The 25,316-nt window shown below is 43.1% G+C and overlaps 1 protein-coding gene across 1 annotated transcript in view; it reads left to right on the forward strand.

Moving 5' to 3' along the window:
* Positions 1-25,316, forward strand: part of kirrel3a (kirre like nephrin family adhesion molecule 3a) — a gene marked incomplete at both ends in the record, with an annotated part of 55,397 nt that overhangs the window by 3,988 nt on the left and 26,093 nt on the right. The window contains 3 exons of the mRNA XM_083665286.1: positions 8,333-8,482; positions 13,880-14,029; positions 23,891-24,048. Coding sequence (XP_083521412.1) covers positions 8,333-8,482; positions 13,880-14,029; positions 23,891-24,048 — 458 coding nt within the window. The remainder of the gene's footprint in view (positions 1-8,332; positions 8,483-13,879; positions 14,030-23,890; positions 24,049-25,316) is intronic.

The raw sequence follows: 25,316 nt of genomic DNA on the forward strand, positions 1-25,316 counted from the left end.
ACGGTTGGTGGGATTTGAGGTTAGAAGAGATACTGTAACAACGTTGTACTAAACCAAGGATGTCCTTCCAGTAGGTGGAATGCTTCCAATTACATGAAGTATGACCACACCACCTTCCACCCGTTGACCTCATTCTTTACTCCACACAGATTCAGCTACACTAGCTGTCGATAAGACCACAAATGCATGGCAGGGCTCGCCATACAGTATCCGGATGACATCTGCATCTTGTTCAGAGGGTAATAGGATAGCGTCCCTCACCACAAGCAGCTGTCCTTCATTGACTGTTGTGTCTTCAAAAACTAGACACCGTTTTACGCAGAGATACATATTTCATTTTCCAATATCACAACACGACTTACGAGGGCATTCTGCTCTAACATGGTGTAACGACGGCCATTTTGTTGTATCATATCATTAGCATATGTTTTATGACTTAGAGGGGAAAAATCATTATTTTGGTGAAGCTGTGATCTCACCCTTCACATATGAACACGGCACAAACTCAATAGGCTACAGACAACTGCCTTGGTTGGTGACAGTTCTATCCTGTTGATTTATCACTGGGCCTGAACACTATCTGTATGTCCCCTCTATAAATACATGAGAAGAAAGACTTTCTCTCTCAGCCACAGCCACAGATACTTGAGCTATGAATTTGATAACATCCCTTTTTGGTCATCCCCAATGAGTCACTACCCATCAATGTAATATATAGTGCCTGCAGGGTTCATTTTCTCTCATGATTGCATCAAATCAATGAATATCCGCTTCACAATAGTATCACCATGCCTACTGATACGTTGTTATTGGTTAAATATCATCATCGAATCAAGAAACTGAAGTTGTCTTGTATTTGATACCATTCCTCATTGCATTTCATCCATTACAATGAGCCTTTATTCCGATTTCTACCTCCTCCAGCCTCCCCTGCTTGGGATGTAACCTTCCCTTGACAGTCCCAACATATGATACAGTATCAATATGAGGGAAAGCAATACAATACAATATGGAGCTCTATTTGGTTTATTCCCTTCTTCCCAGTGTTGACGTGAACATCTTTCTCTCTGAAGCTGATTAAATGAGAGACTCCCTGAGAGGACCCTGCTAGAGTGCACTGCACAGATAAAAAGGACAGTGACAAAAAAACCAATTGTGTTTGCCATTTTAATTAGCGATCTTACAACGACATACAGTACATAAATCGTTTGCATTTACATATGGAAATAGCAATGTAGACTCACTCCACAAATGGGATCTCCCTTCCGCCGTATCATTACACGCTTTGGGTGAACATAAGCAACCTTTTAACAATGGTCGCCCAACGGAGGTCCACTGGTGCAATGTGTCTCACTGTCTGTTTATAATATAATAGCGTTGTTACAATTTCAAAATCACACATAACACACAAAATCATCTCGGACTACAGTGCCACACCATCCATTGAAACCAGTGCGTTTCCTGCCTCTTGGATTTGAGGAGGCACATATTGAGAACTAAACCCTAAGATTTAGATATCGAGCCGCTGCAGATTTGGCTCAGGCCATAGCAGCCATTTTTCTAAATGGCCACCAACTGTACTGTTTTTACAAACCCTTCATTTTCAGAGGGTCTTTTTTTGATAATATCACCAAATGTGATATATGAGCTAGAATTTATGTAAAATAGTGGTACTGTCTGCGAACATTTTGATAAAAAGTAGCTGTTACTGCCGCCAGGGTCCATCTCTGCGGTGGCTTCATATCTAAATCTTTTCAGGGTACATGAATCTACTTCAGTGCCAAATTTGGTGCTTTTATCAAAAAATTAACGATTCCTTCAAATATTGTTGCTTAGTCCGCCCTTTTCTGTCATTTACATTTTTACGTTTATGGCATTTAGCAGACGCCTTTATCCAAAGCGACTTACAACAATACATTTGTTTAAGTAAGTGAATCATCTTTCCAACAGTCATCATAAGACAAAGTAATCAATGCTCACACCAGGGGCCATAGGCAGTCGTAATGCCAGTAGGCTATTATTATTTTTTTATTAGCGGGAGAGAACTTGTACTGGGGGGGTAGCGGGGATGAAGAGGTCTCTAGGGTTGGGGTTATGGTTACTATAGGGGGGGACCTACCTGTGGTGATGGTAGAGGGTTCTCGAAGGTTCTGTTACCTGTAGTGGAGGTAAAGGGTCAAAAGTTCACAGCACAGGGAGTGTGGGTGATAAAGAGTGAAGGGACCCTCAATCCGTAATACACTCACATATTTGACCACGGGTTGAAATACGTCCGTCAACATGTTCTTTCAATATGCAGCTCTTTAAAATACAACATGTGGTATCCTAAGGATTCTTAAGTCCTGAGCAAACTCAACCAGTGCATTATTATGTGCATGGCATTGATCTAATTCAGTGATTACACTGTTACACTAACATAGACAAATGGATGTCTCCGGACCTCACTCTGGGTAATAAAACTTTTGGGTAGTAATGACGGCCCAGGGCTTCTAGTGTTAAAAAAAAGACAAATTCACATGCCAGATTGGTTTAGAGTCAACATGTCATGTGATTCACCTTTTATTACAATGTGTGCTGTGGGAGTGCTCAAGGTTGTTGTCCCAGCTTGTTCTTACACAAAGTAACTAATCTCCTTCAAGCAGGGGTGGATTGTAATTGCCGTGAAGTGTTGTTCCACAGAGATAATAAGAAATCATAACAGAGCTGGACACACAGGCATCTACGCCAGTACAATGGGCTTGGCCTTTCGCCTGTCTCAGGGGCAAGATTAGCTTTTCGCCTACATCTCTTTCTCCGATCAATCGCACACTGCACACCTCCCTGCATACAATCTATCAATTACCCCTGCTCTGTGTTGTTAAAAGCTCTGTGTTGTTAAAAGGGTAATAGAAATGGGCCTCGAGCACTGGCACTTCTCTTGCGAACACTCCTAAGGCACAATAAACATTCTTGACTTCTCAATGTTGTTAAGGGGCTCCCTATTATTACAGCACTGTGCAATGTATGTACACTGCAGTGTAGACTCATACAAATGGAGTCACATTAAAACTCAAACTACTCTTGTTGGAAGAGAGAGTGAACCACAAACGATCCTCCTGTGCTTTCATCTTGGCATTAGAGGAAGTAAATCTTGTTTTTGATTTGAGTGGCATTTCGATTTCTCTGTTTTTTGCCAAGCAATAATGGCCTTCGGCTGTGTTTCAGAGTCTTTGTTCATAGAGAAGAAGGAACAATCCATGAATCAAAGTTTTTCAAGCTCCATTTTCTCCTCTTTTACCCTCTACCCTTGTTGAAGCTGGAGAAGACACACTTGTGTTTCTAGGCAGGGAGCTGGGTAACTCAGAGAATTGAAAGGTTGGATAACTCAGAGAATTGAAAGAAAACAACATTTTCCACAGTTTTTTTTCAAAATCCACCCCCTTATCTTTCAAGGCCTGTCTCCAGCCTAACAAGTAACAATTTCATTTTTCACACAAAGACCCAAGGGAGGCTACACGTAATGTTTTTTGTGTTTGTCACACTGCGGTGTATTTCCATCCTTTATCATTTTTTACACAAGATTAGAAGGACTCGCTGATTTTCTATCTTGACAATATCCCGTTTAGCATTCGGAAACGTATTTGGTCAAATCCTCAGAAAACATTTCACAGCAGTATGGACTCTAGGTGGACCGTGACAATTCCCTGTAATAATTCCATTATGTACGCTAGATTAATTCAAAGCCTGTTTGTTTTTATATTTTTTTTATATACTCTCTCAGGTGGACTTTCATTTTTCGCCTTCTGACAATAATAATAGAAAGAACCTGGAATGACAATGAAATGTAATCTGTTTTGTCACAGCTGTTAACAATTCACATTGCGATGACAGGGACCAAACAGAGGTAATAATACACTATTCCAATCTTACACTGTTACACTTTTGCGATGTAGTCCCCACAATGACGACAGGGCACACAACCCCATATTTCAAAATGTCCTCACCCTCCCATTCTTTTAGTTTACAGGCACAGTGGTCCTCTGTACAGCACTATGAAGAGACTGCAGGGACCGTAATGAGACTGAATCACTCTCAGCACTCTTGCACTAAATTGCTGACGCTGTTTATGGCACACATTTCCCTCTCCCCGGTAGACCTTTCACAGTCCGCTGCGACAATTAAATAAAGCTGCCAAATGCCTCCTCTTCTCAATGTTCTCAACAGGTAAGGGAATATGAGGGGCCCTCATAAGCCTAATTGCATTTCAGTAAATCCACAGGCCAGGGTGGAAATCGATCCGCCATAATACGGTGCATATTGAACGTACGGTACAAACACCTGAAAAAGCCATGCATGGATGGTGATAGAGGGGTTTAGATGCTGTCGGTAAAGGTCAGCCGATTCCAGATGTATTTGCTAAATATTTCCACTTAAAGTCATTGTGTGGGTTGGGGTATTAGAATGACTGAATGTTTGTGTTGTGTTGTGTATAGCCTCTTTACCCTACTGTATGTCAATCTTGCTGCAGAAGACTGCTTCATCACAACCCCTGTCAAGGCTGGTTATCCTCAGTAGGTATGACTCAAGATGACATTTACAGAGAAATGGAACTAGCATTAACTATAAATAACAGCAGTGCATTTAGTTTTGCCAACAGAGATGACTCTTTGTGAAGTTATATCATCTCACAGATAGTAAGTTACAGCATTCGTCTTGTATGCATGTGGTACTGAAATACAGTAGGATAGAAACATATGATGACTCACTGTTAAATGTTTATGTATCTTTAAATTGCAAATAATAACAGAACCTTTATACTTCCAAGAATGTCAGTCCCCAAACTAATGTGAAATGCTTTTGCGTTGGCACAACTGTGTCTTTGCAAACCAATTTTGTCTTCGCAAGCTTAATACTGAAGGGGATGAAAATGCTTAAGGCAAACAGAAAATTGAAGCACAAGTATCCAAGACAAAATATGTTTATTTGTTTTGATTTTGCTCAGAGTGTCCTCGCCCACTGAGAAACTGGGGGAAGTAATGATGAGATTCATTTGTTCCATTCTGACTCCCATTAGAGCTAGCCATGCTGTGCAGTGTCCCTGTAGAGAATAAACCAGAGAGAGCACTAGGCTAGATTGACGCATTACATTGCACCCCACAGATCCTCAAACTCCATTTGATGGCAGTACATGGGAGAACGTGCATGCTTGGCCCCCTAAGTCTCCCTTGGTGCAGTGAACTATTTATGTGGCTAACGTGATCGATGGGTCTCAGTTGTGTGTGTTCATCCACAGAATCATATTTCAGCATTCGGCGACTGCAGCCTTTTGCCATTGGTTGGAGTACAGAGACATACATTTTGGACTGAACGTCAATAAGAATATCCTTAATGTCAACAGTGGCAAAGTCATGTTCAACTGTGCTGTTCAGCAAGTAAAGAGAAGACAGTACACAGACAGCAGATGTCCCTTATGTATGCAGCACAGTAAATACATTGTCTTAAAACCTATACTGTATGTGAATCAGATATTCATGACACCTCGTTAATCAGTATATACACCTCAAAATGACCTTCAGTATTATTGCTATTGTGATGTTTCCCTGACTCCTCTAAATACCTCCTGAGAGGAAGAGATTCTCCTTTGACTGACACACACTTAAAGTGATGCTACAGGATTGTTGTATATTTTCAGCCACTAGTTCTAAAATTAGCACTCACATGCAAAAACAGATCCCTGTGATAGAAGTATTTCTTTCTAGAAATTACCTGATTGGACAGAGGGCCACACCTCCCCACTACCATAATACCAAAAGCATGTTTGCAAAGGTCTGTTGGCCTTAAACTGAGGACTGTGTGGTCTAATGAGTTAAGAAATCGATTAACATTATATCATGAACCATAAAATCAACACTTAAGTCAAAATTTGATTTAAATTTTTTTTAGTATCTCTTTAATTATTGAGCATTAACACTCAAGGGTTTAAGAAGGTAGTTGTGAATAAACCATCAGCAGGAGAGGGGACAGAGGAGGCACATTTCATTAACAGGTGGAGTAGAAGCCCAAGAGACAAACATGGGCCCCATTGTCTTACGTCAGGTATGGTCATTCTACCGTGACGCCGCTTCGTCACGCTACATCTGCCACTATCAGTGTGACTCGCGCTACATGTTGTAAGACAATGAAATGGGCTCCTCATGAGTCAAGGGTGGTTTCACCCACAAAATCTCCCAGTATCTTCTACTACTAGGACACTGTATTCTCAGTCAACTTTGGCTCAGAGGAAAGGAAACTGAGAGTTTAGGATCAGATGTGAAAGTTCCATTAAAGCAACATGAAACATTGTAATTTGAGTACAGGGAGCAACATTGATTGATCTAGAACGTATTGGATGTTTCACTCAATTTAGGAGTAGGAAAAGAACTACACTTAGGGTGATGCCTAAGGATGGAAATTAAAAAGCATGGTAAAAAAAAAAAAAAAGCGTGAAAGGCTATAGCCTGCCTGGATGAGCCAAGGAAATCCAACCCTAAGAGTTAATTCACTAATGGGACTGGCAGAAAATGTTGGATTGTCCAAGAGGAAAAACTTTATAATTAATCAGCAAAATCAATATTCAATGTGCTATCCAATTTCCCATTGTCTGAACCATGGGCGGACTGTTATAATAAATATGTTTAATATTAGTCACTTTCTCATGTATTTGAGAGGTAATAAGTGAATATCACCACAGATGCTTTAAACATTTACTCTTGATTACATGGATGGAAGAAATAAGATATGAATATGGATGACTGTTGACTGATACAAATGAGAAATTGCCAGGTAAACAATTTGGACACAGTGTGCATTTAGCATCATACAAAATGTCACACAAAGGGGAATAACACAATACTGGTAACACAGATGTCCTGTACAAGAGGGGCCAGAGCTGGCTTTATCTTCTGAGGAGGCTCAGGTCCTTTGGCATGCGCAGGACTCTGCTGAACATGTTCTACCAGTCAGTGGTGGCCAGCGCAGTGCTGTACGCGGTGGTATGCTGGGGAGGCAGCATCAAGGAAGGTGACACCAAGAGGTTGAACAAGCTTATTAGGAAAGCTGGTCCTGTCCTCTGTGTCACCCTGGACACTGTGGAGGAGGTGGCCAATAGGAGGATGAGGACCAAACTCCTGGCCATCATGGACAATCCCTCCCATCCCCTACATAACACTGTGGCAGAGCAGAGAAGCTCCTTTAGCAACAGATTATTACAACCATGTTGCACTAAGGAGCGCTATAGGAGATCTTTTCTGCCGCAATAAGACTGTACAACTCTCTCTCTTCTTACTGGACTGTTCTTACTGTATATAATGTTTTAGATGTCTATTTTATTTTATTCTATTACTTTATTCTGTCACTTTATTTTGTTGTTGTGGTTGTTTGTGATGTAAGCTGCTGTAACACCTTAATTTCCCCTCAGGGATCAATAAAATACCTATCTATCTATCTATCTATCTATCTATCTATCTATCTATCTATCTATCTACAATGGCTGTATACGTTGTACACTTTTCAAGGCAACTCTGTCTGCTGCTCACATTCTAACATTCTCTAAATTCTGTAGACTCTTTTCACTTCTCCTACTGAATGCCATATTCCTCAGTGTTGAATTCCTTCCTTTGTACACACACACACACACACACACACACAGACACAGACACACACACGCGCGCGCACGCACACACACACACACACACACACACACAGACACACACATTGCAGGTACTTCACTATTTGACAGACCCCATAGCTATACGGTGCTGTCGATATCTACTGTGTAGGAGAAATACATTTACTGTGTGCATCTCTGCGTTGGATGGGGAAGACAGTGGTTGTCATGTGTACAGTATGTGGGAGACATGGAATGAATGAGGCCTCAAATATCGTTGAACAGCTGAACACTTTCATTTGATTTGATGCCTCCTTTGCCTACAATGCTTTATGGTGATGTGAATGGTAACTCTGTACAATATCTTGTTCATCGTTATTGCAAGCCTTGACCAATTCTATGTAAAAATTAGTTTTTATTATTAATGCGTCTCTCTCTCTCTATATATATATATATATCCAACACTTCCAACATGCCTATCATGTGTCTATCGCTTATTTAGTCCATCTGTCCATCTGTCCTTTTTATTTCTGCTTTTCATCTCCGTTAAGACAATCCATTCTCCTTTTCCCTTACCATCTTTCTTTCCTCCACCCCATCCCTCTGAGCTGAACAACAGCAAAAAAACATGGACGACTTTGGGGGTGTTGCTTAAAACCCAGACTGTACTGACCACTGACTGTGCCTCCCTCTCTCTCTGTGTTCCAGGGGCCTGTGCTGTGTTCACCCAGCAGCCCACAGACCTGGTGGTGGTGGCGGGTCAGCCGGTGACCCTGCCCTGCACCATCCCCGGGTACCATGGCATGGTGCTCTGGCTCCGTGATGGCATGGCCCTGGGCGTCAACAGAGACCTCTCAGGTAGGACAAGGGCTAATTTTGGTACTGCACACTTCCACAAAGAACACAAACACATCTCTCTTGAGACATATCTCTCTCTCTCTCTCTTTCTCTCTCTCTCTCTCTCTCTCTCTCTCTCCTTCTCTCTCTCTTTGTCTTTTTTCTCTCCCCCTCTCTCTCTCTCTCTCTGTAATGGCCTTTACCTTCTATTATTTTTCCCTTCAGAAATGGCCTTTGCCTTTCGTTTTTTTCCCTACACTCTCTCTCTCTCTCTCCCTTTCTCTCTCTCTCTCAGCCAGGACATTTAGCTACATCATGTTCATGCCTCTCTAGCTCTCCTTTGTCTCCCCATCTCTCCCTCTTTTCTCTCTCCCTTAGACTTTCTTTTCTTTTTTTCTTTTTCGCCATTATATTCCTTTACGCCTCCCCTCCCCTCCCCTCCCCTCACTCTCTTTGTCTCTTCCTCTCTCCTGAAGGTCTGTTCCATCTGTCCTTCATTCTCTCTACTGTGCTCTCCATCTCAGCTACTGTCTCTTTGCCACTGTTTTTCTCCATTGTTATTGTGTTGTATTTAAGTCCATTGATCAGTGTTTTTCTCTCATTCCCATTTCTTAATTGAAAAACCCCATCCATGCTCTCCCCGAAAAGGTGCCTGTCAGTTGTCATATGAGGCAAATGACTGCTACAGAGCAATGGAGTATTTAATTACAGTTTGATCATTAATTTAAATAACCACTTGATGTGGCCCAGGAGTCACACACACTGATTGTGTAATTGCTGCTTTTCAAAAGTCTCACAAGTGTTTCAAATTTATTTCATGGCAAGAATTAATCAGAACCCTCTCGTGAATGATTAAGCAAAGAGTTTGCATGGCAACAGTCTTCATGTGATGGGTGAAAAGGTAGAAAAACATTGGGACTTGTTGCAATTGCAAAGATGAAATGATTTGGTAAATGGCCAATGTTGCTCAAGTGTCATTCAGTTTATAACTCATAATATACTTGGTGGCTCTCTGAGTAGCCCGAATGTGCTTGTCCAATAGATGCCATTTCTCAGATTTGCAACATTAATCGCAGTTGCCACTATATTAATCTTGTGATGTGTGATTTTAGGCTGAATGTTTTTTACAGTTTGATCATAAACCTACAAAAACAAACAAACGCACGCAATGCAGCAGGCCTACCACCCCCCCCCCCCCCCCCCCCCCCCAGTCATCCTAAATATAGAAAACCTATTCACTGGCACTTTAACTGCATCTGGGTTAAAGAAAATCAACATTTGAAAGTTGCAGCAACTTATCGCAACATCTGTTACTCTGGCAGATGGTAAAATCATGTTGTGCTCATTTCCAAAGCGGCGCGTCTTCTTCCAATCTTTCCTTGGGCTGTTGAAGAGCGCAGCGCTGATGGCTGCCAGAGGAAATTATATCTCACAATCAAGCTTCAAAGGGGTGTGGATTTTTGTATAGGTAGAGAGTGGTGGTTGACTACATTATGCATTGGCATCAAACCTCCTTACAAACTATTTGACTCAATCAATAAAAAATAAAAAATAAAAAAATTAGCCTACTGGCATTACGACTGCCAATGGCCCCTGGTGTGAGCATTGATTACTTTGTCTTATGATGACTGTTGGATAGATGATTCACTTACTTAAACAAATGTATTTGTTGTACGTTGCTTTGGATAAAGATGTCTGCTAAGTTTAACTATATGGCACGCAATTGGTTTGATGAAAAATTTGAACAAAACAGTGCACAAAATCGCAATAAGGACAATCAGGAAATATGCCAGGGTTTTATAGTCCAGTATGTCAGTGGAATGCAGTTTATTCCTACCATCCAATCTGAGATTTATTTTCACAAACCCTTGCCTGCCAATCTCTGTACATGCTGCTCCCCTGTAGACATTGGCTGCATTTGTCTGAGTTCTGTTGCGTCACAGACTGTGTTCCCTAATTGGGCCTCTGAGAACAATCCAGTCCCATTACGTCCATTCAATCCCACTCCAGGCCTTTAGTAGCATCCTGGGAGCCATCGCCCGTGTCACTGAAGTGCAGGGTAACGACCAGGCCCCCAGGGACCAGCCGGTGTTTAAGCAAACATCACTATCAGCTCAGCTTGGTGGAGGGAGAGAGGTGACGGGGACAGGGGCTCTGTCTGTCTCTGCTTGCCCACCATGGAATAAATGGCACTTCATTCTTTATGGCAGATCAATGACGAGGGCTGGTGTGAACTGGAACAGCTCTCTCCCCGCCGCCTGGGCTGCGTCGCAGTGTTTGCTTTTAGAAGCGACAGGGAAATTGCCCTCTTAGCCAGCACAGCAGAAAAGAGGCTCCATAGTGACACTGCACTATTGTTCTGAATGGCTATCATAACTGGCGTTAGGAGAGAGAGTAAAAAAAAAATGGCTCGAGTCATAAAGGATAATGGCACGAAACACAATTAGCGTCATTCTACAGCAACAAGGAGACGGTGAGAGATGAAGTGGGGTATTAAATCAAAGGCCAAAGTCAATGAGAAATTCTCATTTGAAATGCAAATGTCCCAGTAGTAAAATGGTTTTGAAAGCGAAGGTGATTGAAGAGTTTGACTGTCAGTGGCACTCCACCCTTCGTTGCTACCACCCCCCGCCCCCCCCCCCCCCCCCCCCCCCGTGATTTACCTCTCTCTCTTTTAATTGGAGTGAGAGAGCGCCCACTTTGCATGTGGCCTTTTACCTTCTTTGCCGTGTTGCCTTTGATCTACCTCCACTCAGCCAGTGTTCATGGCTGTTTCCTTCTATTGATGTGTCAGTTAGGTGCGCACACTCCTCCATAGTGAGATACATCACCGTCCCCTGGACCCTCTCTGTCCCTCTCAAAGTCCCACATTGATCTATGCAGGGGCTGACAACGCAGGGGCTGGCTGACTAATCCTGATGGATTCATCACCTCTAACTGACTGCTATTTTACATTGTTTAGTTTAATTGACATGCTTTTGTCTTCAGCTATAGATTCCCATTTGTGAGGACGTTTTGCCTAACACTTGATCTGGAATCATAATGGTTTTTCTGGAAATGTATTCAGGTTGTGAAGTGCCTTCAACGCTCTAAGGGGAAAATTGGTTTCCTCAGGGATCTTTCGATGCATATTAGTATTCCCTGAAAGACATTTCCTCACAATAATGGAAATGACTTCATGTGGGTTTTGAGGGGGGTGAGGGGGGGGGGGGGGTCAAGTTATACTGTATGATTGTTTTTTCATATTTTATCTTGCCTTATGAGGAGAAACAGACGAGATTTCAATAGCTTATTCTAAAGACATCAGTATAAAATGCTGAAGTCCCTTCGTCAATGTATCAAATCAAGAATGACCACCAACCATTAACCTTGCCGCATTGTAAAATCATTAATGCCACTGCCCGTGAAATAGGCAATGATATACTGCGGTTCCGGTCAAATGTGGGAAGTACATGAATGCATCATCTAATACAGTATGTGCATAATAACGAGAGGGCGTCCGTCATAAGCCGTGTTATTTGTATGAGCAGTGGTATGAGAGTAAGTCTCTCACCATCGGCTCACGTAAGAGTCCCCCTACAGCTTGGTTCAAATGCTTATGGATGGCCTAGACTTACATTACCATTGATCCCTGGGCAGTAGAATAAACAGCTATATTTTAGAGGGAATCAATGGGCATTAATGTTATTTACTCTGGCCATTTGGGTTTAATGCCCTCTCCTTCCCCGCCCCCATCACACCCACCTTGATTGTAGCTCACTCTATCGTCCAATAAGCTGACTTATTAAGGTGACACAGGATCTCATGCTTAATTCCTATGAATTCATACAAAAAGCATAACACCAAATTCATATGAAATCGTACGACACGGTTTCTTATGAAAAGCCATGAATACTGTATGAATTTGTGTTCTGCTTATTGTATGAACTCATACGAATTAAGAGTGAGATTCCGTCGCTTAATCCCGTTGCAGGTTTAATCATTAGCGATTAGGAAATGAGATCCCCTTGAAAGAAATATTTTGTTTACAAACACTGTTTTGGTCCTGCGAAACGTTTGTAGACTAACATGTTGTTATTGTCAGGGGTGTTCTAGCGGAGTGGACTCACCGCTTTGCATACGCCCCGCTCCTTTAAGGCCTCTGTTGCACTCCTCCCTCCCTTCGTCCCCCGTCCCCCGTCCCCCCCAACCAGACCATGCATTTGTTTACCTCCAGTTTAAAAAGCTTGACTCTCAAAGCAGTCTTTGGAGCAGCATTTTCTGAGGGTTCTTTGAGAACAACCCTACGTGTTGTGAGAGGAGTCGTTGTTTTTATTGCTTTCACGTTAGTGCTCTTCATCCTTCACCCTCCCTCTGACAGCATCAAATGAGCCCAGCCTGATTTATGTGTATTTACTTTCAAAATGGAGACTCAGGTTTGCTGTTCAATGGTGTCAAATCCTCCTCCCGTAGAACATACACATATCGCCTTCTGTAACAACCTCATTTAGTAAGTAACACGTTGGCATGAACACTCTGCATGAATAACTAAAACGTTGTAAAAGAAAAAAAGATTGTTCTTTCATTATCAGCCATATTGTTTTCATTTTCCGAGGAGCCAACAGTTGCTGTATTTAACTGAAACCAATTCTGCTCAGTGATCAGTTTATGGTGATATTATTTCCTAATAATATTTCCCGTTAGGTCTGTTTTTCAGTGGGTTATAATAGCTATTATGACAGTCACTGGACTGGACGCAATTGGCGATTGGAGAATTGAATCCCCTCAACTGCTGACAACTGCTCAATTTATGCATGCAGGCAGATTAACTCTCCCTTTCATTTTTTTTTTAAAAAGCGTCCTGCCTCCCTCTCTCTTTATCACTCTCTCCCCTCCTCCAGCCTACCTCTCCCTTTCACTCTCTCCCCTCCTCCAGCCTACCTCTCCCTTCCACTATCTCCCCTCATCCCAGCAAAGCTAATTGTAGGTGGGCAGAGAATGTAATTACTTTCATCTGGCTGTGCTAAAGATGTCTAATCTTAAAGTAACAGAAAGCAACAATAATGCAGCCCACATCACAAATATAATTGTGATTGCATGTGTGTGTGTGTGTGTGTTCTGTTGAGAGAACTAACAAGCTCTGTCTCTCTCTGAAAAACCAATTGTACATTAATTGTGTTTCTTTTGTAGTTAAAGCCTTGTGGTCATGGCCATCCATAGCCTTGGGTAATTGGAAAGGCTTGCAGAACATTCTGTACACAATAAAGATATTGTAGCCTATTGTTGTGGTATGTGCTGATGGAGGGAGTACTGTAATAATGTGTTTTTGTGTTTTTTTTCGTGTTCTTCTGTGTGTGTGTGTGTGTGTGTGTGTGTGTGTGTGTGTGTGTGTGTGTGTGTGTGTGTGTGTGTGTGTGTGTGTGTGTGTGTCTTTTCCAGGCTACCCACGCTATGACATTGTTGGGGACCATAGTAAGGGCGAATACCATCTCCTGATTCAGAGAACCGAAATGCAAGATGACGCTTTCTTTGAGTGCCAAGCCATCCAGGCAGCCATCAGATCGCGCCCTGCCAGGCTCACTGTTCTTGGTAAGATTCAGCTTCACTACAGTCGGAATTGTTGCGTTAATGATCATAGATCCCTAATGTGAATGTTTTGAAATATGTGGTCCAGGTATGTTATACTGTATTCTGTAATATCAGTTTTGGGGGAAGAACAGATTATGAATTGGGTAGAGATAAATCATTGATTTAATGCTCAAATAGGACGAATCGGGTCATGCAAAAATCCCTCATATCTGCTTTTCATCACCCATAATTTGGTCGGGATCGATGCGGCCCTCCGATGCAAAGACCCGGCGTTTGAACAGCCTGTGGGCCAGGAAGAAGAACACTGATTACCATTATCGATTCATCCTCCCCTTGTTTAAAGCATGATATATTTCAGAGGTATCAGTTCATTATCCCCCCCCCCCCCCTTCTCCTTCAGTTGCTGCATTTTTACTCACCAATCTAAAGCTGGTTACTTAGTGGGGAGGGTGGGGGTGCGGGGGGGAGTTAAGATGTTGGCGATTCAGGTCCATTAAAATGATTAATTATAGATAAGAAGGGCACCATTTGTTTTTATTTTTTCCTCTTGGTTCAGAGGCGGGAGAGACTAATCATCCTTTCTCCCCAGGGCCTAGCCATTAGCCTGACATTTAATCCCAGACAAATCGGCTCGCTTTGGAAAAAAGTTGCATACAAAGCCACCAGCAGGCCCGCGAGTGAGGTAATGAAGTTAATGTATGGACGCTGTCACGGTCAATCCCCGCCTGTCACATTCCTCCCACCACCGCGGTCGAGGCGGCGTTTGGCTGCAGTCGAATCCCACCGATCCCCGGCTTGCTGTGCTCTCATAACCACAGTGGATGTCTATACCCCTGAGTAGCTTCTGACGAGCATCTGCTGACGACAGGGACATTTCTTTTTTGCATTTTTTAGACTCTTGCGTTGATGCTCTGTGTGACCTGATGTGATATACACTAGGTATGTGCAATACATTCTTTGAAATTCTTTTCAGGCTCTTTTTTTTATTTTTTTTACTTTTTATTTTTACATAGCCTCAGTTCCAATGGTGTTTATATAAATCTCACCACTATCACAATACAATGGTCCCAAAGCCCAAAAGTGCTCAGTATTCATACACACCATATACAATCCATTACACCAGTTTCGAGCTCCCTGTGTGAGACAAGGTTGCTGTGCAGTTTTCAATAATAGCCCTGACCTTACTTTCCTCCCATAAGCAAAGCATTCTATTTGCCGCACACAATATATATCCCAGCAGCTCAGTGCCGGGCTCGAACCACAGATAAACCCAGGGACTGTCATTAACACAGGCCCACAGCCTCGTGACTCCGCGCAATATCACTAGGATGAAAATGCCCTCCTAGAGTGACATTTGAACTTTGAACCCCATCTGAGAGTGGCAGGGTAATCCAGGTGGCCTTGCAGGCGGCAGGGCTGTTGAATAAGGCATGAGGCGGAGCAGGTACAAGATCCAGAGGAGAGGGACCCCTGAGGCTAATTAGATCCCTGGAAATCCCCCCCCCCCCACCCCCCTCCCCTCTAGCCATGCAGGGGGGGGAACCACCGCGTGCCTCTACCAGGCTACATGGGGGGAATCGGGGGGGAAGCCGAAGCACGTTGTCACTAGAGGTCACGGCTGCTTTAAATGCGCTCTGGAGACTTAGAGGCTCCATGAGGTTCTCAGAAGTGCCGGTGTTTATGACCGACAGGAGCCACAAGGAATTGAGAAATGGAGAAATATCAGATCCTGTAACATCAAGCACTCGATATTTATCTCTTGACAAATATGCTCTCGTAACCTAGAGCTGATACCTGTCCTCTAAAAATGTGTGAATTGACATGAGAGCATTCCTGTGACTTATCCAGAATGTGCTAGAGGTTTGGCAATCACTGGCAGACATTTGGCCAAGGTTTTTGCACTGAATAGAAGTCACAAATGGGTTTCTGTACACCCTCTGTATCAGACGTGACCTGGAGGGCTAGTGTCTGCTCAGTTTCATTTAAAGTGTTGATTACTGCGAGTCCTATAACCCATTATAGGCAGCTCTATCAAGGCTGCGGAACAATTCGTGCTCCACATCTCACTGAAACTAACACGCTACACATGTAAAAGACTCTATTATACTCTCTCACGAACACTTTATTAGGAACACTATACTAATACTGGGTAGGGCCTCCCTTTGCCTCCCATTGCTCTCAAAACAGCCTCAATTCTTTGTGCCATTGATTCCACAAAGATTCCACATTGATTCCTTTGAGACTCTGGTCCATGATCACATGATTGCATCATGCAATTCCTGCAGATTTTTCATGTGGACTTTCAAGTTGTGAATCTCCCGTTCTACCACATTCCAAAGGTGTTCTATTGGATTCAGATCCGGTGACTGGGAAGGCCACTGAAGAACACTGAACTCATTGTCATGTTCATGTTCATGAAACCAGTTTGAGACGACTTTTGCTTTGTGACATGGTGCATTATCATGCTGGAAGTAGCCATTAGAAGATGGGTAAATTGTGGCCATGAAGGGATGCACATGGTCAGCAACAATACTCAAATAGGCATTCAAGCAATGATTGATTGGTATTAACGGGCCCAAAGTGTGCCAAGAAAACATTCCCCACACCATTACGCCACCTCCACCATGAGAGGTGTACAGGTGTTCCTAATAAAGTGTTAGGTGAGTGTAGCTTCAAGCTATGTCAAAAAGTCATGAACTAATGTGTCATCTGTCAGTTAGGTAAATAAAACTGAGCTTCTACGCTTGAGACCTTACAAGGCAGTGGCTGTCAAGTAGCCTTGCAAAAAGACCACAAATCAGACACAAACCTCTCTGCAGCTTATACCCAAGCACCCCCCCCCCTCCCCCATCATTAAAAGATCCCCCTCATTCCATGTTAGCTCCATCAAACGCTTTAGGGTAAAATATCTAAGGCGAACAGAAAACAACCTGCCAGTGGATGAAAGTGAATTGCAGGCTCTGATCAACCTTGGTGTGCCGTGAAACTGAGCTAAATAAAACATGAAGTTAACCCCTTCCTGACAAGGAGGTATATGTACACAGATGACATCAGACACAGTTCATCACTATGAACCTTGGGGCTGATTAACCAGTGCTATTCAGAGCAAAAAGGATTTTTCCTCCTCCTTAGAGGGCTTAGAGATTATTTCTGTCACTCTTTTGTCATGGATTAGCCTTTACTCCGGGGGTAATCACCCTCTGTGCCGAGCAATAAAAGATCAATCAAACTGAGAAGCAAACACTGCCTGTTCTATACCATCCCTGCAGCCATTGAGGTTCTCACATTGTACACCTGCTGTTCTCCACAGTGGCTGTTTTTGTGTCACTGTTGTAACCTTGCTATGGTGATTGATAGCTTCTCATCCACAGCAAGCTGATATGTTTATCCTTCATCCTAACATCCTCCCTCTACCCAATCTGCCTGTTATTTAATGTCAATCCCAGCAGCGGCTCGGCTAGATAAACGAGCACTAGATTGGGAAGGGCAAGGTAGTCGACACCCCTTGGAGAAATGAAAACACGGTACTTTTGTGACAAACATTGATCCCCCCCCGTTCTTTTGCAAAAGCATTTTCATTCGCCTTGGCGTGATGAAGATGGTCTGGGTTATTTTTATTCGTTAATTCAATGTTAAAGAAACTTCTGGAAGTTGAGTCTGGCAGTTTTTATTCAGTGCCTACAGTCATTATTTAAGAATGGAATAATCAGCTTAACTTGAATCCTTTGAGCAATGGCATGCTAACTAATCAAATCAATTGACAGATAATATTAATTTAGAATCAGGTTTTTTAATCTTTGATTGCGACCATCTGGTTCTTATTTTGACGGATAGTTTGCTTGCCATGCAACAGTAGTCTGGGGAGCATCCATTGATTTCAGCGGTAGCACTGTCATTGATTACAGCATCCACATTAGCATTATTGACATAAGGTTATTACCATGCATCTCTGCTCACATGTTTGAAGTATGCCTCCAAACAAAACGCAGATAAGATTGGTTAGCATATTACAGTGGGGTAACATTCAACAACGGACTAAACCTGAATCGAACCATTTAGGTTTTTAACAATCTTTTGTTCTCCAAACAGATCGAAATCGGCGTAGTACAAATGGGAAGCATCCGTCTTCTAAATCAGCTTGACTGAAGCTCATTTAATTTGTGCTGAGGCCCAGAATGATTTTAGCATCAGGACCAAACAAATGAAGATGTAAATGACATTAACAGAAAAGCCGATAGGAGACCATCGGTATTTCCCGGCGTCCCTCCCTCAGTCATTTCTCATTCTTTTCTGCTGTCACGGTGGATTGGGAACTCGAGACAAGGAAGAAAGTGAGCGTCATCCATGCAGAATTCTACCACTCCCCCTCCTCCTTTCTTTTACTCTCCCTCTGCTGAGTGGTGCTGGTTTGAGGGATTGGCGATGTGGGCCACTGGGCCATGTCTGTCTGGTGTCTCCGTGCATGGCAGGATGTGGGCCACTGGGCCATGTCTGTCTGGTGTCTCCGTGCATGGCGGGATGCTGGGGAGGTGTCCATCATTACCTAATGACACGCCGGCCGGGGCATGTCTCACTCTCTGGTCTCTGCCAGCCTGAGAGTACTCAGACTGAAGCCTGGTGCTATGCAGGAAAACAATGTTATGGACCTCACATGAAGAGGCTTACTGTATACAACCACTATTACATGTTAATAAGCAATGTATAACACCTTGATATTGAACATCACACGAAGACACTCTTACAGCCAATATTGCATGTCCATAAGCAATGTATGCCACCTTAATAAGCAATGTAGTGTGATTTATTCATGGTTTTGTCAGTAGCCACAGATGAGGACACCTTTTTCTCTTATTTACATTTTTGTTGTACTATACAGTAGAATATTCAACAATATTTGTATTTACCGACCAGTCTGCTAGAGTGAATTCCATGGCAATCTTCCCATTTAGATTTAGTCCACCACACCCTTATTTACATGTAGTTAAAAACTGTTTTGATTGATAGAACTGTTCAGTTTTAATTGATAAACTCATTAAAACAGATTCACATTTCACTCTGATTACAACTTTGTTAATGAGAGTTGGCATATAATCCTGTAAATATCTTTTGACAGTAATAATTGCTTAACATCTGTCATCGATTCTGTCTTTTTTCTCCAAACTTCTTCAGCACAATAAATTCATACCTGCACAAGAGAGACATGAATAAAATCTTCATTCTCCTCCCTGCTTGTGCATGGCTTGAGACTAGGCCCCTCAGGATTCTCTAGCCAGAGAAGTGAAACAAATTGTCCCTTATCTCAGGCTCTGAGGCCCGTTACATCCCCATTTAAATTAAGCACAGTTTAATTAACTTCACTGGCATCTCTTATCTGGAGAGGGAACATTCACTAATGCAACGTGTGACTGTGGTGGAGTAGGCACACCAGGCTCGTGTCCTTCTGCTAAGAGAGTGACGCACAGTTGAAAATGCACTGTCTCCCCCGCTGTACTGGGTACCTGCGGACTGGGTGGACTGGGTACCTGCTCGCTCAATTGAGTTTCAATTGATTTGTTTTCTTCAAAAATAATTGTCATTAGTTTGTTCCCGAAAGGAAGGGTCCTGTCAAAGCATGTGAAGGACTACAGCGGTGAGGATGAAGTTGCTTTGCTTCTGCCTATGTTATTGAGGGAAAGCCCTCAGGCACAGGCAGTTCCCAGAGATCTTGAGTGTCATAGAACATACCCTGAAACAGGAGTTTCTAATTCCAGTCATGGGAAGCTATTGGGTGGCCAGGCTTATGTTGCAGCCCAGTATTCCATCCCCTGTTTCATGTACTCAACTTATCATGGTCTTCAGTCTGGAGGACTTTGATTAGTTGAATTATGTAAGTTAGTGCTGGTCTGGAACTAATACGTACATACTCAGTTGCTCACCAGGACTGAAGTTAGAGACCCTCAAACTTTCTAGAAGGATACGCCAAAGCTATGAATGCTGTGGACATGTGGAGACATGAAGTTAGTCTGAGGATTGATTAGGTTCATCCATCTTAAAGTTAGGAGGGGGAAGGCTGGGGCAACAATGTGGCACCACCAGTGAACCCACCATGAAAGTCATTAATCCGCTTCGTCGCCAATTCCTTCTATTCCTACCATCTTACGATCTCCAAACACATCCAGGTACATTGGAAAATAGGTCACATTTTCCCCAAGCCACCCTTTTTCCTTTGTTTTTCCAAAATGAAATTGCTCTATTTTTCCGACTATTTTTTCCTTCCCCTACAGAACTACAGAACTGAATGACTTTGGTTCCTCCCAAGGGGTCAGTGAATCAAGCGGAGAGAAAGAGAATGTAATTCAGTGACAAAGAGCTAGGGCCCCAGTGTGGAGAGGGTGGGAGAGAGAGAGAGAGAGAGAGAGAGAGAGAGAGAGAGAGAGAGAGAGAGAGAGAGAGAGAGAGGCTCCCAGCGTCCAGCGACAGTAATTAAAGTGGGGGGGTGATTAGTCCGCCTCTGTGTTGGCCAGCTCATGAGAAATCTATTGACTGGCCACGTTAAATCGTCAATTTGGAACCATTAGGCTGTGCCTCGTTCACAAACATGGCGGTAATGATGATGGGTTGAGCCTCTGTGGAGTTACTGGAGAGGAAGGTCCCCCTCTCTCCTTCTCTTTCTCTTTCCCTCACTCTCTCTCTCTCTCTCCCTATTTCGAAGGCCAAACATCACAGCTGATTGGGTGAACGAGCCCCATGTAATGAGTCATGGCACATTAGCGCCTTTACTGACCCATTACAAAATGGCAGGCGGTGCCCTCAGCTCAGGCCTCACGGACGTCTTGTTAACAACAGCCAAGAGAGAGGAAAGTTACTTTGCTGGGCAGTTTGATGCATCTAGTTCCCCGGCCCGTCGCTGTAGCTGTATCACACCTCCAATGTGTTGGCGCTAGCTGGGCGCTAGCTCAGCTCGGAGATGTGGAGGCTGACAGCATGGAGAGGCAGGCGTGCAGGCGAGGACAGATGGCTAACAGTGGAGGCTTGTTTAGTGCTCAGATAATAATGTAAATGTGCGTGTTTGTGATATGTTGTGCCAGTGACAGCTGTAGTATGTCTTGATTTAGCATCACAGAGCTAGAGATATTGAAAACGGTCCCCCTGTATCGGAGAGGAGAGAGAGAGAGAGGAGCTTTATGAATTATTCAAAGCAAGCAGAGAGACTGAAAGCAAACCAAATGCAGCTTGCCAACCTGACATTATTGCCTTCTTGCTGTTCTCATTAGTCGATGGGGAGGCCCTGGTATTCTCTGTTGGAATAAATCAAAACATAAAAAATATTATTATTTTTCCTCATAGCTTAACTCAGGGGACCAACATTGGTTTCAGTCGTCACCTTCTTTTCCGGCAAACATCTACAGTAGTCCCACATTAAGGTACAAATGGTAAGATTTGCATAGAAACTCAGGACAAATGGCCAAAGTTACCCACCGTTACCAAAATTGGATAAATACCAGGTTAATATCAATGAAAGTGGCATAAAATGTAGTGATGCAAAATATCTTTATCTTTTGTTTAGTAAAGAATTCGATAAGTCATTGTCACTGCTCTTGGTTTTTCAATAAAAAGATTTATAAAAAAAATTATTTTATTTTTTTTACTGTAATTGGTGCAATTAGTACATGAAATTCCGATTCACATTCTGAAGGTCGAGTTGAACAGCCACCCTAAAGGTGTTCAGAACATTGAACAGACTTGACCCAGATGTAATGAATGCATTGTGCAGAGATGTGGTCAAGGTGAAGGCTGTTCCAATGTTTACTGTTTCACTTTTTAAACTCTTCAAAGGGCAGAAATATTCCTCTTGTAATTTTTGTACTGTAGCAGTCTTTTGATGATTAAGTCTTCATTGGGAGTCCATCAAGGTTGCCGAGTTGAATGAGTCTTTGATACGCCTTATAATATCTTACCCTGGCCTTTCAATCCCTATGTACTGTGTTCTCCTTTCCTCCCCATCCCTTTCTGCTTTTCTCTTTATATCCCTTACAGAAACATTCCTGATATTACCTTTTTTCTGTATTTAAAAGAAAAACCACAATTCAGTGTCCTCATACAGTAGGTGCACAATGCTCTCATACAGGTGACATTATCAGATGAATCACAATATCCTCCCCACACACACTGACCAGACGAAGCGATGCTGACATACAAAGAGAGATGTGTGGGAAACAGACAGACCAACATGGCTCATAAAGCACACTTGTCTGGGTGTTGCCCATTATTTGAAACCACTGTTTTATCAGGTCCTGGAGCAGAGACAGAGAGAGAGAGACAGAGAGATAGAGAGAGAGACATTTACACGTTACATTTATGGCATTTAGCAGACGCCTTTATCCAAAGTGACTTACAACAAATACATTTGTAACATAAGTAAGTGAATCATCAGAGAGAGAGAGAGAGACATACACACACACAGACAGAGAGAGGGAGAGAGAGGGAGAGAGACAGACGGCTCTCTTTCACTTTGGAGAGTTCTGTTCCACCTCTTCTAACCCCCACCCCCTCACCCCTCACCCCCCACCCTCCCAACAGTCAGAAGTGCTCTCCCGGTGTGCGACTGAAACAAAGATGGCCGACGAGTGCCAAGCCTCTAATCAGCAGTCCCCCAGCTGTGAGGGATGAGTAATGAGAGAAGGGGCCAAGTCCGGGCCCTAATGAAGTCAGCAGCTCTCTCAAACTCCATCTCCATCACACTCCCTTTTCTCTCTATAACTCTCCTGCTGCTGCTGCTGCTGCTGCTGCTGCTGCTGCTAGCTGATGCTGATGCTGCCTTCCCTGATACAGAACACCACTCCTTGTTACCTCTTCCTTGAATTACCCCCGAAAAAAAAAAAAAAAAAAAAGAAGCACATTGACGCTAATGAAGTGAATGCAGTGGAGGCAGCGTGCCGTGGTGTCCAATTTGAAAATGACGGAATTGAGGTGGATGTATGCTGTTGTTTGTGTCTGTTTCATGTGATATATGTTACAGTACATATGAAGTGCATATTGAGTGTATTTATGGGAGAGAGTGTGTGGTGGCATTCTCTCTCTCCCTCTCTCTTTCACTCTCTTTCACTCAACACCCTCTCTGTTAATACCCCTCTCTCTCTCTCTCTCTCTCTCTCTCTCTCTCTCTCTCTTTCTTCCAAGCACTCAGGATGTGCCAGCTGCATGTTGCCTTTGATTTAGGCTTGCCCCAGATCTGCTCCCTAATGAGCTGAGTGCTCAATCAATAATTCACTGGAGTTTGAATAAAATCCACGGTGATCAGAGCTGGTTTCACACAAGAATGTAATCAGTGCCATTCAGAAGCCTGGACTCCGACTCTCCCTTTGCTTACCTTTGTTCCTCCCTCTTACCTTTCTCTTTCTTTCTCTCGTTCTCTCTCGTTCTCTCTCTCTCTCTTTCTCTCCTTCGCTGCTACTCGTGAACGAAAGAAGACTCCAAGGTTGTTTTGGCTTGTTTGGCTCTGAGTAATTACGCTTACCTGTGGGAGGCATTAGCAGAGACCACAAAGCAAGAGCCGGGATGACGATATAGCCTCTGAATCATTCAGTGTTTAGCAGTTCGCAAAAGATGTAGAAGTGTATAGTCTTATCGTGTTTTTAAAAGAAACACCTAATAGCAGTGGTGATTCACTGTGCTGCATTGTACATACAGTATCTCAAATCATTCAGTATTTATCAGGTCACAAAAGATACAGTATCTTCAAGTCAGATCAAAAATGATTTATCCCTCTTCAGCATTCTTTTTTTTTATACCATTTTTATCATGATTCAAACATGACAATGCACATTCCTGTAAGAGGCAATATGTACCTCATCTAAATGGATCTACGATCTTCCTCCACAGTTCCCCCTGATGACCCTGTGATCGTTGGGGCCCCAGTGGTGAGTCTACGCGCCGGTGATCCCCTCAACCTCACGTGTCACGCTGACAACGCCAAACCTGCCGCCTCCATCATCTGGATCCGCAACGGGCTGGTCCTGAGTGGGGCCATGTACTCTAAGGTACTGTTTAGACCCAAGTCTAGGAATGATCACAGTCGGTTCATCTCTGTATCAACCTGGTCCTTCAGGCAGGAATGAGGCTGAGCTATTGTTTTAGAAGTTCTCCATAACAGTGAATGTATGTGTGTATATACTGAAAGCATGATGCTTTTTTTTTTTTTTCAAGTGTTCATATACACTCACTGAACACTTTATTAGGAACACTATACTAATACTGGGTAGTGCCTCCCTTTGCTCTCAAAACAGCCTCAATTCTTCGTGGCATTGATTCCACAAGATGTTGGAAACATTCCTTTGAGATTCTGGTCCATGATGACATGATTGCATCACACAATTCCTGCAGATTTTCCAGGTGCACTTTCAAGCTGTGAATCTCCCATTCTACCACATCCCAAAGGTGTTCTAGTGGACTCAGATCCGATGACTGGGAAGGCCACTGAAGACCACTGAACTCATTGTCATGTTCATGAAACCAGTTTGAGACGACTTTTGCTTTGTGACATGATGCATTATCATGTTGGAAGTAGCCATTAGAAGAAGGGTAAATTGTGGCCATGAAGGGATGCACATGGTCAGCAACAATACTCAAATAGGCTGTGGCATTCAAGCGATGATTGATTGGTATTAACGGGCCCAAAGTGTGCCAAGAAAACATTCCCCACACCATTACACCACCTCCACCATGAGAAGGTGTACAGGTGTTCCTAATAAAGCGAGTGTAAATCAAAAAACAAGTGCACACACTTTCTGAAAGTTTAGCCACAGTGGAAAAATTGGCAGTTTTGAGATCGTCACTTGCACGACGACAGCAGGCGTGCTCTGCTCTCTGCTTCCTTCCCTCTCTTCCACCCTCTGTTTCTTACTTCACACTTCGTCCACACACCCATCCTCAAAAGGGCCACGGTCTGTCAATTTAATGACAGCTGAGATTTTTAATTTGATCCGTAGGGCAAGACGGAGCACTCACATCGTGCCTTAAACATGTCTTGAAAAAAAAAGAGATAGAGCATTTCCAACACTCTACATTATGGATGTGGTCTTGGGCAATTTGTTCACTTTGTCAGCCCTGGTTTGGAAATGAAGGAAGTGAGAGGCGAGTTTAAAGGAGTGCTCCCCTGACGATCTCACAGTGTAATCTCGCTCATTCTGGGTGAGCCTAAACCCGCAGCAACCCACTGGAGAGCGCTCCTGTTCATTCATTATAAACCCATAAATTAGACACAGGCCAGCCACTTAGACATGTTTATTACAGAATCAGCATCGTCCTT

The sequence above is a fragment of the Argentina silus genome, assembly GCF_951799395.1.
Source record: "Argentina silus genome assembly, chromosome: 2".
In the NCBI taxonomy this organism is placed as follows: Eukaryota; Metazoa; Chordata; class Actinopteri; order Argentiniformes; family Argentinidae; genus Argentina; species Argentina silus.